This window comes from Oncorhynchus kisutch, linkage group LG6 (genome assembly GCF_002021735.2).
Source record: "Oncorhynchus kisutch isolate 150728-3 linkage group LG6, Okis_V2, whole genome shotgun sequence".
NCBI lineage: Eukaryota > Metazoa > Chordata > Actinopteri > Salmoniformes > Salmonidae > Oncorhynchus > Oncorhynchus kisutch.
The window spans coordinates 64,481,145-64,494,658 of record NC_034179.2 but is presented as its reverse complement, the minus strand read 5'-3'; the positions used below and the strand labels follow the sequence as shown (position 1 = coordinate 64,494,658).

The 13,514-nt window shown below is 42.8% G+C and overlaps 1 protein-coding gene across 1 annotated transcript; it reads right to left on the bottom strand.

The window, feature by feature from the left end:
• Positions 1-7,724: 7,724 nt before the first annotated feature.
• LOC109893199 (3-mercaptopyruvate sulfurtransferase-like) lies at positions 7,725-10,730 on the bottom strand. Its single transcript, XM_020486301.2, has 2 exons — positions 8,471-10,730; positions 7,725-8,260 (listed from the first exon to the last, which is right to left on the bottom strand). The coding sequence occupies exons 1-2, from the start codon at positions 9,057-9,059 to the stop codon at positions 7,959-7,961; spliced, it is 891 nt and encodes a 296-aa protein (XP_020341890.1). The 5' UTR covers positions 9,060-10,730; the 3' UTR covers positions 7,725-7,958.
• Positions 10,731-13,514: the final 2,784 nt, after the last annotated feature.

The following is a 13,514-nucleotide window of genomic DNA, read 5'->3' as shown; positions in this document are numbered from 1 at the left end:
TTTGATTTCAAGTCTGTTGTTCTACTTTTTCCACACAAATATGACACCGGATAGATCATGATTTTCAGTTATTTATCAAAATCTGCACATTTCTTGGAAAAATAACATTATGCAATATTGCATGTTTAGTGTTATTTCTGACCCATTTTATGCAGGCAACTTCACTTCCACCCCTGCATGTCCAACAAATCACCCGTAGAGGGAGTCCCTGTGTATAATATCACTTTTCTTCTATTGTTATACATACAATTAGTTGTTTATTAGGATCCCCATTAGCCGCTGCAAAAGCATCAGCTACTCTTCCTGGGGTCCACATGAAACATGGCATACTACCAAGTACAGAACATTTTTAGTCAAGGACTGAAATAGGCTATGGCCTACATATCAGTACATACACACACTATGTAGGTCTAATTCATAGTACAGTGCAAATTACAGTACAAGATATCTAAAAAGACTGTCTCTTCACAGTCCCCTTTGTGCAGGAAGGTGTTCTTTTATAAAAAATAAAATATTGTTAGCTTGAGTTACCTAGGGTGGCAGAGAGTTCCATGTAGTCATGTCTCTATTTAATACTGTGTTTCTCAGCCTCTGTTCTGGACCTGGGGACTTTAAGGAGACCTCTGGTTGCATGTTTTGTGTTGTACCGATGACTACTAGAACTGTGTGCCAACTGCTTGAACAGACAGTTCGGTACCTTCAACACATCAATACCTTGCACAAAGACTAAAAGTGATGCAATCAATATCTCCTCAACTTTGAGCCAGGAGAGACTGAAATGCATGTTACTGACACTTTCCCCCCGTGTACATCTAAGTGCGATATGTACTGCATTGTTCAGGACCAACTGCAATTTACCTACAGTGCATTCTGAAAGTATTCAGACCCGTTGGCTTTTTCCACATTTTGTTACGTCACAGCCTTATTCTAAAATTGTTTAAATTGTTTTGCCCCCCCCCCCCCCATCAATTTACACACAGTACCCCATAATGACAAAGCAAAAAAAAACATTTTATTTTAGCACATTTATAAAAATTGAAAAATCACATTCAGACCCTTTACTCTGAACTTTGTTGAAGCACCTTTGGCAGCGATTACAGCCTCGAGTCTTTTGGGGTATGACAGTACAAGCTTGGCACACCTGTATTTTGGGAGTTTCTCCCATTCTTCTCTGCAGAACCTCTCAAGCTCTGTCAGGTTGGATGGGGAGTGTTGCAGCACAGCTATTATCAGGTCTTTAAAGAGATGTTCGATTGGGTTCAAGTCTGGGCTCTGGCTGGGCCTCTCAAGGACATTCAAAGACTTATCCCATAGCCACTCTTGCATTGTCTTGGCTGTGTGCTTAGGGTTGTTTTCCTGTTGGAAGGTGAACCTTTGCCCCAGTCTTAGGTCCTGAGCGCTCTGGAGAAGATTTTCATCAAGGATCTCTCTGTATTTTGTTCCGTTCATCTTTCCCTCGAACCTGACCAGTCTCCCATTCCCTGCCGCTGAAAAATATCCCCACGGCATTATGCTGCCATCACCATGCTTCACCGTAGGGATGATACCAGGTTTCCTCAAGATTCAGGCCAAAGAGTTAAATCTTAGTTTCATAAGACCAGAGCATCTTGCTTCTCATGGTCTGAGTCCTTTTAGGTGCCTTGTTTGCAAACTCCAAGCGGGCTATCATGTTCCTTTTACTGAGGAGTGCCTTCTACTTGGCCATTCTACCATAAAGGTTCTCCCTTCTTCACAGAGCAACTCTAGAACTCTATCAGAGTATCCATTGTGTTCTTGGTCATCTCTCCGACGAAGGCCCTTCTCCCCCGATTGCTGGGCGGCCAGCTCTAGGAAGATGCTTGGTAGTTCCAAACTTCTTCCATTTAAGAATGATGGAGGCCACTGTGACCTTCAATGCTGCAGACATTTCTTTGGTACCCTTCCTTTCAGCATTTGTAGTTTGCATATCATACCTAAGTTTGCTAATCTTGTCAACAAAAAAAAGTTATTGAAGTGGTTGGCAATATCAAAGGGTTTTGTTATGAACAAGCCATCTGCCTCAATGACGGATGGAGCAAAGTTAGCTTTTTGTCTATAATTTAATTTGAAGTACTCCAGAGGTTTTTACTATCATTCTTTTATATATCATTAATCTTTCTTCCATAGTCTAGTTTATTTTTGTTTAGTTATGTGATTTCTCAATTTACTGTATGTTTGCCAGTCTGCTGCCTTGTCAGACTTATTTGCTATTTGTAACGGGATTCGTCCTCCTCTGACGAGGAGTATGAGAGATCGGACCAATATGCAGCGTGGTACGTGTTCGTCATGTTTTAATGAACAAACAGTTCCGTGTGGAACACACAGACACAGAAAACAGAAAATAAACACCCACCAAACACAATAGAAAACAGGCTACCTAAATATGGTTTTCAATCAGGGTCAACGATTGACAGCTGCCTATGATTGAGAACCATACCAGGCCAAACACAGAAATAGAAAATCATAGAAAAACGAACATAGACAACCCACCCAACTCACGCCCTGACCATTCTAAAATAAAGACACAAAAGAACTAAGGTCAGAACGTGACACTATTCCCTTTGCCTCATCCCTCTCACCCATACAGTTTTTCATTTTGTAATCTATCCATGGGGATTTGGCAGTTCTAACATTCCGTTTCTTGATGGGTGCATGCCTATCAGTAACTGGAAGAAGCAGTTTCATAAATGCTTCAAGTGCAGCGTCCGGATGTTCCTCATTACACACATCAGACCAATAAATATTATTCACATCTTTGACATAGGAATCATTGCAAAATCTCTCTAGTGTAAATCTATCAGTGGGGAGTACAGTAACAAGTAATCAAACTCCAAAAGGGTGTTTGTATAAATCAGTTTGCTCTTATTTATACCATATTACAACTATGATTCAACTGTACAGTATGTAGTTAGACCTGGAATGTGTTGCGCAATGAATATGTGCCATGGAGAAGGATCATGCCATCATCCGATGTACCCATGTGAGAGATGGATAACACTGTACCCAGTTCTCTCTGTGTGTTTCCGTGTGTCCATCTGAATCCTGCCTGGGTCAAACTCTGCACAGAGGCGATGTTGTGCTGCCTGCCCTGTGGGAGATGGCCTCAGCTATGGGAATGTGTGCTTTGTCACGGGGCTCTGATTACATGCTCAATGCTTGGCTTGTGCGTAGCTCATCGTCTGGGCAATTGAGATTAATGACAAACCTGATCCCTGGCCTGCCTCTATTTGTTAAATTCTAGGCTATTTGATAAACTTCTGTTTATTTGACAACCTGAGGAATTTAGTGATTTGCTGAATTTCGAGGCCTTTACCTCGACTGACCCTTTGATTATCAATTAATTTAAATGTTATCTCAGTGTTTAGGTTCATAAAGTCCACAAACCTGCACACAGTCTTTCAAAAGTGCAAGAATACTCTCTGTCTTTCTCAGGTATTTTTTCAGGGAAAAAATATTTTCCATCAGAGAGACTCTTGGTGATGGAAGAGATTTAGGAGATTATTGTTTTGGGAGTTCCGCTTCTTACAAACCATTCCTGCTGTTTTTCTATTTAGGCCCTACTCAAAGCATTCTAGAAGTAAGAATAAGGCAACAATATGACACAGCAACAATTTAATTTGAATGGTAATAATACTACAAAGTACAAGAGATTTACGTGGTTTGATGGCTGATGAAGACAGCGTTTATTAATGCCTTGGTAATAGAGGAAACAATTAAAGTGATCATACATATAAAACAAACCACAATAGTATTTGATAATTGACACACGTATGGTATTCAAGTGTTTTTATAATCATACGCAAAACATCCATTTTCTTAAATAGGCCAGAGAAGTGTTCACCTTGACCAAAGTGTTATGTTAGCAAATATGTTCTCTCACTTGTTTAGACAGTTGAGATGCCTGTGAACAGTAATTATTTTGTGTGAAATGGCCTTGCCCAGAGTGACTCTTGGGAGACGGGTTCCTCCCTCCAACTTCTCCAGTAAGTCCTGGACATGTGAAAGGGTCCCAGCGGAGTCCAGGATGATGTTGGAGGAGGGCCAGGAAAAAACAGCGACTGGGAAAAATAGGAGCTAGGATAAACGCTGGTTGACTTGGCAAAACAAGACGAACTGGCACAGAGAGACAGGAAACACAGGGATAAATGCCTCGGGGACTAATGGGGAAAACAGGCGATACCTGGAGGTAGGTGGAGGGAATCACAAAGATTGGTGAAACAGATCAGGGCGTTACAGCAGCCTCCCCCCAGGATATCTCTAGCAGCAACCCAGCACCTCTCCTCCATAACCATAACCCTCCCAGTCAACCAGGTACTGGAAACCCCTGCCCCGTGGTCGAACACCCAGGAAGCGTTTCACCTTGTATGCCGGATGGCCATCGATAACACAGGGGGGAAGGATGGGCCTGGAGACAGAAGACAATGGGCTGTGAGACACGCGTTTAATCCTAGATACATGGAAAGTAGGGTGAACGCCGAGGGTACGGGGTAACACAAGACAGACAGCAGTGGAACTAAGGAATCTAGAGATGGGAAAAGAACCAATGAAACAGGGGGACAGGTCCCGAGTGGAAAGCCATACCCTCTGCCCAATGCAGTAGCGGTCCAGCTGCGGTCCGCTTGTCGACGATACCTGGAGTTGGTCTTGAGAAGTGCCGCCCGAGCACTTCTCCAGGTACGTTTACAGCAGCAGACAAACATCTGGACCGAGGGTACGTTGACCTCCTGCTCTTGTTCTGGAAAGAGTGGAGGCTGATACCCCCATAGAGCACTCAAAAGGGGAGAGTCCCATGGCTGAACAGGTAAGGGTGTTCCGGGCATACTCCACCCAGACCAGTTGTCTGCTCCAGGTAGTGAGGTTGGTTGAGACCAGGCATCTTAGGGTGGTTTCTAGGTACTGATTAGCTTGCTCCGACTGGTTGTTGGATTGAGGATGGAATCCGGAGGACAGGCTGACCGATGACCCAATAAGGGTGCAGAACGCCTTCCAAAACTAAGACAAGAACTGAGGACCCCGGTCGGAGACCATGTCCACTGGGAGTCCATGGATCTGGAAGACGTGCTGCACCATAAGCTGGGCCGTCTCTTTGGCAGAGGGTAGTTTGGGGGGAGGGATGAAATGGGCGGCCTTGGAGAAAGGGTCCACAGTTGTCAGAATGACAGTGTTGCCATCAGACAGAGGGAGCCCAGTGACAAAGTTCAGAGAGATCTGGGACCAGGGACGATGAGAGACAAGCAGGGGCAGAAGGAGCTTGCCGTGGAGTCTTGTTCTGAGCACACACTGTGCACGTGGCGACGAAGGCAGAGACGTCAGGAACCATTGTGGGCCACCAGAAACATTGTCGGAGGAAGGCTAGGGTACGACGGAACCTGGATGACAGGTCAGCCTGGAGGAATGAGCCCATTCTAGGACCCTGGACTAGACTGAGTTAGAGACAAACAACTGGTTAGCCAGGCCCCCTTCAGGTTCAGGCTGGGAACATTGTGCCTTGCGGACCAAGGTTTCAATGCCCCAATCCACTGAAGCTGCAAGGCCTGAGGTAGGGAGAATGGTTTCAGCGACCGAGGGTGTGGCAGAGGAACTGTATAGGCGGGAGAGGGCGTCAGGATTCACATTTTTATACCCTGGGTGGTAGGAAATGGTGAAGTTGAATCTTGTAAACAATAAAGCACACCAGGCCTGCCTGAATTTAAGGTGCTTGGCTGTATGGAGATATTCCACTTTTTATGGTCGGTCCAAACCAAGAATGGCTGTTCTGCTCCTTCCAGCCAGTGCTTCTACTCTTCCAGTGCCATCTTGACCACCAGGAGATCTCGGTTGCCTACGTCATAGTTCCTCTCTGCAGGATTGAGACAATGGGACAGGAAGGCACAGACTTGGAGCTTTTGGTCCTGGGCAAATTGCTGGTTCATCAACCTCTACCACAAATTGACAGGACGGATCCGGGTGGGTGCTGTGGTGAACCGATGCTTCAGGTCCACGAAGGCTCTGTGAACTGTACTTTGGGAGAGGTGAGTGCAGAGAGGGGGCCCGCCAGCGTGCTGTAGCCCCGAATGGAATGGCGGTAGAAGTTAGCAAACCCCAGGAAACGTTGTAACTGCACCCTGGACGTAGGTTGAGGCCACTGTACCAGTGCTTTCACTTTTTCAGGATCCATTTGGACATTTCCGTCAGCGATGACATATCCCAGAAAGGAGATTGTAGAGCGGTGGAACTAACACTTCTCGGCTTTCACGAACAATTGGTTCTCCAGGAGGCGCTGAAGGACTTTTCTGACATGAAGAACATGTTCTTGGGCAGACTGGGGGGAAAAACGGGATCTTGTCAAGGTAGAAGAACACAACGGTTTAGCATGTCCCTGAGCACATCGTTCACCAGAGCCTGCAAGACAGAGGGGGCTTTGGTGAGTCAGCGTCCCGCCAGCGTCCCACCTGGCCAAATGCCAGGGAAAATGTAGAGCGCCAAATTCAAATAAATTACTATAAAAATCTAACTTTCATTAAATCACACATGCAAGATAGCAAATTAAAGCTACACTTGTTGTGAATCCAGCCAACATGTCAGATATCAAAAAGGCTTTTTGGAGAAAGGAAACAATGCTATTATCTGAGGATAGCACCATAGTAAACAAAGAGAGAAACCATATTTCAACCCTGCAGGCGCGACACAAAACGCAGAAATAAAAAGATAATTTGTGCCTTACCTTTGACGAGCTTCTTTTGTTGGCACTCCAATATGTCCCATAAACATCACAAATGGTCCTTTTGTTCGATTAATTCCATTGATATATATCCAAAATGTCAATTTATTTGGCGCGTTTGATCCAGAAAAACACAGTTTCCAACTTGCTCAAAATATCTCAAAAGTTACCTGTAAACTTTGCCAAAACATTTCAAACGACTTTTCTAATACAACTTCAGGTATTTTTTAACGTAAATAATCCATAAAATTGAAGACTGGATGATCTGTGTTCAATACAGGAAGAAAACAACCTGAAGCATGCTTTTTGGTTACACGCCTCTATCTAACAGGACACTTCAAGTGACCCTCGTTCAAGATGGCCGTACTTCTTCATTACACAAAGGAATAACCTCAACCAATTTCTAAAGACTGTTGACATCCAGTGGAAGCGATAGGAACTGCAAGAAGGTCCCTTAGAAATCTGGATTCCCAATGAAATCCCATTGAAAAGATAGGCTGGAAGCAACAAAATGGAGTCATGGTCAGCTCTTCCGAAAGGAAGGTGGGGGAGGTTATAGGCATCGCGGAAGTTAGAAGAACAATGATCCAGGGTCTTACCAGCCATGGTAGCACAATCGATATGCTGATAGAATTTAGGGAGTCTTGTTTTCAGATTAGCCTTGTTAAAATCCCCAGCTACAATGAATGCAGCCTCAGGATATGTGGTTTCCAGTTTACATAGTCAAATAAAGTTCGTTCAGGGCCATCAATGTGTCTGCTTGGGGGGGGGGGATACATGCGGCCGTGATTATTATCGAAGAGAATTCTCTTGGTAGATAATGCGGTCGACATTTGATTGTGAGGAACTCAAAGTCAGGTGAACAGAAGGACTTGATTTCCTGTATGTTGTTATGATCACACCATGTTGCCAGTAGGAGCATACATACAACAACCATAGTCCAATTCTAACCCGAATACCTCAAACATTCCATCCTTCTAATCTTTATTAAGAAATTAATATCACATAGTTTGTAACACCTTTATTGGACATCTTGAATATAAACATAGGCATACTGTATTCATGGACTCTTGAATGGTGAACTCTTTCACAATGACACATTCATCCAAATCTTCAGTCAAAATCAGTAAAACCCTCCATATTTTGTGCAATCTGTAGCTTCCTTTGTGATTCATAGTGTCCCCTCCCTGCTCATTCAACAGTAATTTTCTTTGTGCTCATTTCTACCCTTCTCTCCACATCACACTTGCTTCCCCTTGCCCTCAGAGATGACATGCTCTGGGGCAGCCCTTTTGAACCATTCATACCATGACCCGTCATACACAGACACTGACCCTGAATGTCCCAGCAGGTGAGCAGCCAGAACCACGTGGCATGCAGTGACCCCTGACCCACAGGTTACCCAGAAAGGGTTCTCCAAGTCCACCCCTGCCTCTCGGAACATTTTTGCCAGCACTTCAAGCTCCAACTCCTTGCCTGAGGCATCCATGAACTTGGTAAAAGGCATGTTGATAGTACCAGGAATGTGGCCAGGCTCAATGTCTGTGTGTGAGAGAACGAAAGAAAATGATAAGGAGAGCGGTATAGAGAGGGGGATAGAGAAAGAGGGAAGATGAGATTTTATTTAAAAAATAATTGGGGCAAAATATGTCTTGACATTTAAAAAAATCATATTAGCAAAAATGTATAATACCATCAAATGTAATCAATTCTAGGAGGACAAAATAAATCTTTGCTTATGCTCCCACTGACCATCTCTTAGTTCTGGTTCAGTTCCCCGGAACATGCCGGCGGGTCTTGTGTCAATCACTTGCACCTGTTTGGTCTCGATGTTTTTCAGCACATCATCATATGACTTGACCCATGATTGATTGGCGGTCGCCTTGAAGTCCGCACGTCCTGGCTTGGTGTATTCTGCAGTGACAGGATGCCCCTCGGCCAGCCAATTCTTCATACCCCCGTCCAGGACCGATACAGAATTGTGCCCAAATAATCGGAACATCCACCACACTCGGGGTGCGCTGAATGACCCAAAATCGCTGGTATCGTACACTACTACATGTGTATCGTTTCCTATACCTAAACCCCCCACATACTCTGCAAAGTAGTTTGCAGTTGGGAGCATATGGTCCATCGAGGAAGTTTTGTCAGAGCATTTGTCAATATCAAAGAACGAAGTTCCAGGTATGTGCTGTTGGTTAAATTCCGCATTTGCATCGCGTTTTAATATCGGTACATGCCAGGATGTATCCAGAATTCGAAGATTCGGTCCAATAAGGTTGCTCTTTATTGCATCTGCAAGCCATTTGGCTGAAACAAGCTCCTGGGTTTGCACCGCCATGATTGTCCTTGTCTTGAACTTTGAATCAAGGTTGCCATGTCTTCAACAAAATTCTAATCCAAAACCCGCTCAAAAATCCTGAAAGTAGTCCCTTTTTCTTTTGCGCAGGGAGAGGGGAGTTGCAACATTTAGCCAATAAACCCCTTTTTTCCACAACGTTACTGAGCGAATTAAGAAGGAATCTTGATTTAACGTCTAACAACTTTAGAATCAAAATTCGGTTTTCCATCAAAATAATAATTATTACAATGTAGAAAATAGTAAAGCTAAAGAAAAACCCTGGAATGAGTAGGTGTGCAATTTAGAAATAGTCCAAAAACCAGCAACAAGCAACCAAATACATGTTCACCAGTGACATCATTTTCAAAGTTGCCTAATTGCAACCCTTCTGAACTATTATGCAATTTGATGCATGGGTGTGATACTGGTATGACGCCTTCATTAGCTTTCACTGGCCCTTCATTCTGTAGGTCATTTGTAGAACTGTAAACATGTACCATTTTGATTTCAAGTCTAATATTGTTCCACCTTTTCCACACAGTTACGAGACCTAATAGGTCATGATTTCCAGCTATTTATCAAAATCTGCAAATTTCTTGGAAAAATAACATAATGCAATATTGCATGTTTAGTGTTATTTCTGACCCTCATGTCCAACAAATCACCTGTACAGGGAGTCCATAGCGAGTGCTGGTCAACAACTGCCAGTTTTTTAAATTTTTGTATGTATCTGTAGCCTAATCTAGTTGACTGTTACCTTCAATCTAATGCATTCTAACAACAGTTGATCAGCAATTGCGATAGACCTGTGACCATGGTCACAATTGAGTACTTCCAATTTCATGAACTAAAAATGGACATGGATAATTACATAACACAAGTCTACAACAACAATAAACTGAAGTTATCGGCAATTGATTAAATCAGTTTGCCAGCTCAAAGTCGGCTACGCAAGTGGAACAAATTGATTTGCAATGATTCCAGTGATATCTTAATTTCAACATATTTATTGTATAATATAGTAGGCTACTGTAGCCAACATAGGCATGTAAATTTATTCGCTAATTGATGACCAATAGATGCAAGTGTGTCATTGTCAGTTTCGCTGTGGACTTTTCCCCGTTCCATAACTTCCATTTCAAATGTCCACTTAGCGCTCGAGACCCAAGAGCTGAGCATTTTTAGTCCTTCGCTTGATATGGTTTTCTGTAAACAAAATCGACATTAGAATGCAGTTTAAACCACCTCCGAGCGAATTTATCTAATGTGCTCTAGAGCACCTAAAGTAGTTTTCCTGTGCTTTGTCATCGTTATCTGTTGATGCGCATCAGTTTTAGCGCGTTAAAATGTTTTATGGAAAAGAGTTTGGAAATGGGTGTCCCCATAATAATAATCTATATAGCCTACATACAATTGGTTAAAAGTTGTGACGAAGTGCACTCTTGTTGCTCTTTCTCCACCACTCTCTCTGTCACTCAGAAATAGGCTGCCTCACTGCCTGATAGTCAGCAGCAGGTCACAGTGAAATATATATTTTTTATGAACTGCCATGGCGGCCAAAAACTAGCGCCGAATACATTATCAAAGTCGCCTAATTGCCGGAAAACTAAGATCATGGCAACCCTTCTCTGAACTATTACGCAATTTGATGCATTCACGTGATTCCAGTATGAACCTTCATTAGCTTTCACTGGTCCTTCATTCTGTAGGTCATTTGTGGAACTGTAAACGTGTACCATTTTGATTTCAAGTCTGTTGTTCCACTTTTTCCACACAATTATGAGACAGGGGTCATGATTTCCAGGTATTTATCAAAATCTGCAAATTTCTTAATAACATAATGCAATATTGCATGTTTAGTGTTATTTCTGACCCATTTTATGCAGGCAACTTCACTTCCACCCCTGCATGTCCAACAAATCACCTGTAGAGGGAGTCCCTGTGTATAATGTCACTAATCTTCTATTGTTTATACAGAGTACAATTTGGTATTTACAGTATTATGATCCCCATTAGCCGCTGCAAAAGCGTCAGCTGCTCTTCCTGGGTTCCACATGAAACATGGCATACTACCAAGTACAGAACATTATTAGTTAAGAACTGAAATAAATACATTTAAAACGTCACACATAGCCAACATATCAGTTCATACACACACTATGTAGGTCTAATTCATAGTACTGTGCAAATTACCATACAATATATATATATAAAAAAGACTGTCTCTTCACAGTCCCCTTTGCAGTAAGATCTTAATTTATCAGTTTTTTAAAACTGGTTTTATTGTTAGCTTGAGTTACCTAGGGTGGCAGAGAGTTCCGTGTCGTCATGTCTCTATTTAATACTGTGTTTCTCAGCCTCTGTTCTGGACCTGGGGACTTTGAGGAGACCTGGTTGCATGTCTTGTGTTGTACCAATGACTACTATAACTGTGTGCCAACTGCTTGAACAGACAGTTCGGTACCTTCAACATATCAATACCTCGCACAAAGACTAAAAGTGATGCAATCAATATCTCCTCAACTTTGAGCCAGGAGAGACTGAAAAGCATGTTACTGACACTTTCCCTCCATGTACACCTAATTGCGATATGTGCTGCATTGTTCAGGACCAACTGCAATTTACCTACAGTGTATTTGGAAATGATTCAGACCGGTTGACTATTTCCACATTTTGTTACATCACAGCCTTATTCTAAAATAGTTTTCTTTTAATCATTAATCTACACACAATAACCCATTAATGACAAAACAAAACATATATATATTTTAGCACATTTAGATATAAAAAATGTTTTTAAATATCCCATTTACATACAGAGTAAGTATTCAGACCCTTTGCTCAGTACTTTGTTGAAGCACCTTTGGCAGAGATTACAGCCTCAAGTCTTCTTGGGTATGATGCTACAAGCCTGTCACACCCATATTTAGGGAGTTTCTTCCATTCTTCTCTGCAGATCCTCTCAAGCTCTGTCAGGTTGGATGGGGAGCATCGCTGCACAGCTATTATCATGTCTTTCAAGAGATGTTTGTTCAAGTCCGGGCTCTGGCTGGGCCTCTCAAGGACATTTAGAGACTCATCCCGAAGCCACTCTTGCATTGTTTTGGCTGTGTGCTTAGGGTTGTTTTCCTGTTGGAAGGTGAACCATCGCACCAGTCTTAGGTCCTGAGCACTCTGGAGCAGGTTTTCATCAAGGATCTCTCTGTATTTTGCTCCATTCATCTTTCCCTCGATCCTGACTAGTCTCCCATTCCCTGCCGCTGAAAAACATCCCCACAGCATGATGCTGCTATCACCATGCTTCACCGTAGAGATGGTGCCAGGTTCTCCCATCTTCACAGAGGAACTCTGTTCTATCAGAGTAACCATTGGGTTCTTGGTCATCTCTCTGACAAAGGCCCTTCTCCCTCGATTGCTCAGTTTGGCCGTGCGGCCAGCTCTAGGAAGAGTCTTGGTAGTTCCAAACTTCTTCCATTTAAGAATGATGGAGGCCACTGTGTTCTTGGGGACCTTCAATGCTGCAGATATTTTTTTTGTACCCTTCCTTTAAGCATTTGTTTTTTGCATGTCATACAAAAGGTTGCTAATCTTGTCAACAATAAGTTATTAAAGTGGTTGGCAATATCAAAGGGTTTTGTTATGAACAAGCCATCTGCCTCAATGAAGGATGGAGCCAAGTTTGCTTTTTTGCCTAAAATTGAATTTGAAGTACTCCAGAGCTTTTTACTATCATTCTTCAAATCATTTATCCTTCTTCCAAAGTATACTTTCTTATTCTTTTTGTATAGTTATGGTATTTCTCAATTGACTGTATGTTTGCCAGTCTGCTGGCTTGCCAGACTTATTTGCTATTTGCTATTCCCTTTGCCTCATCCCTCTCACCCATACAGTTTTTCAATTTGTCATCTATCCATGGGGATTTGGCAGCTCTAACAGTCCGTTTTTTGATGGGTGCATGCCTATCAGTAACTGGAAGAAGCCGTTTCATGAATGCTTCAAGTGCAGCGTCCGGATGTTCCTCATTACTCACATCAGACCAACTAATATTATTCACATCTTTGGCATAGAAATCGTTGCAAAATCTCTTGTTTGAGCATTTATACACACATTTAGGTCCAGTCTTTGGAACTTTGGTCAAGGAAGTAGTGTACATCTATCAGTGGGGAGTACAGTAACAACAGTAATCAAACTCCAAAAGGGTGTTTGTATAAATCAGTTTGCTCTTATTGATACCACATTACAACTATGGTTCAACTGTACAGTATGTAGTTAGACCTGGAATGTGCAATGGATATGTGCCATGGAGAAGGATCATGCCATCATCCGATGTGACCTTGTGAGAGATGGATAACACTGTACCCAGTTCTCTCTGTGTGTTTCCGTGTGCCCATCTGAATCCTGCCTGGGTCAAACCCTGCAGAGAGGCGATGTTGTGCTGCCTGCCCTGTGGGAGAT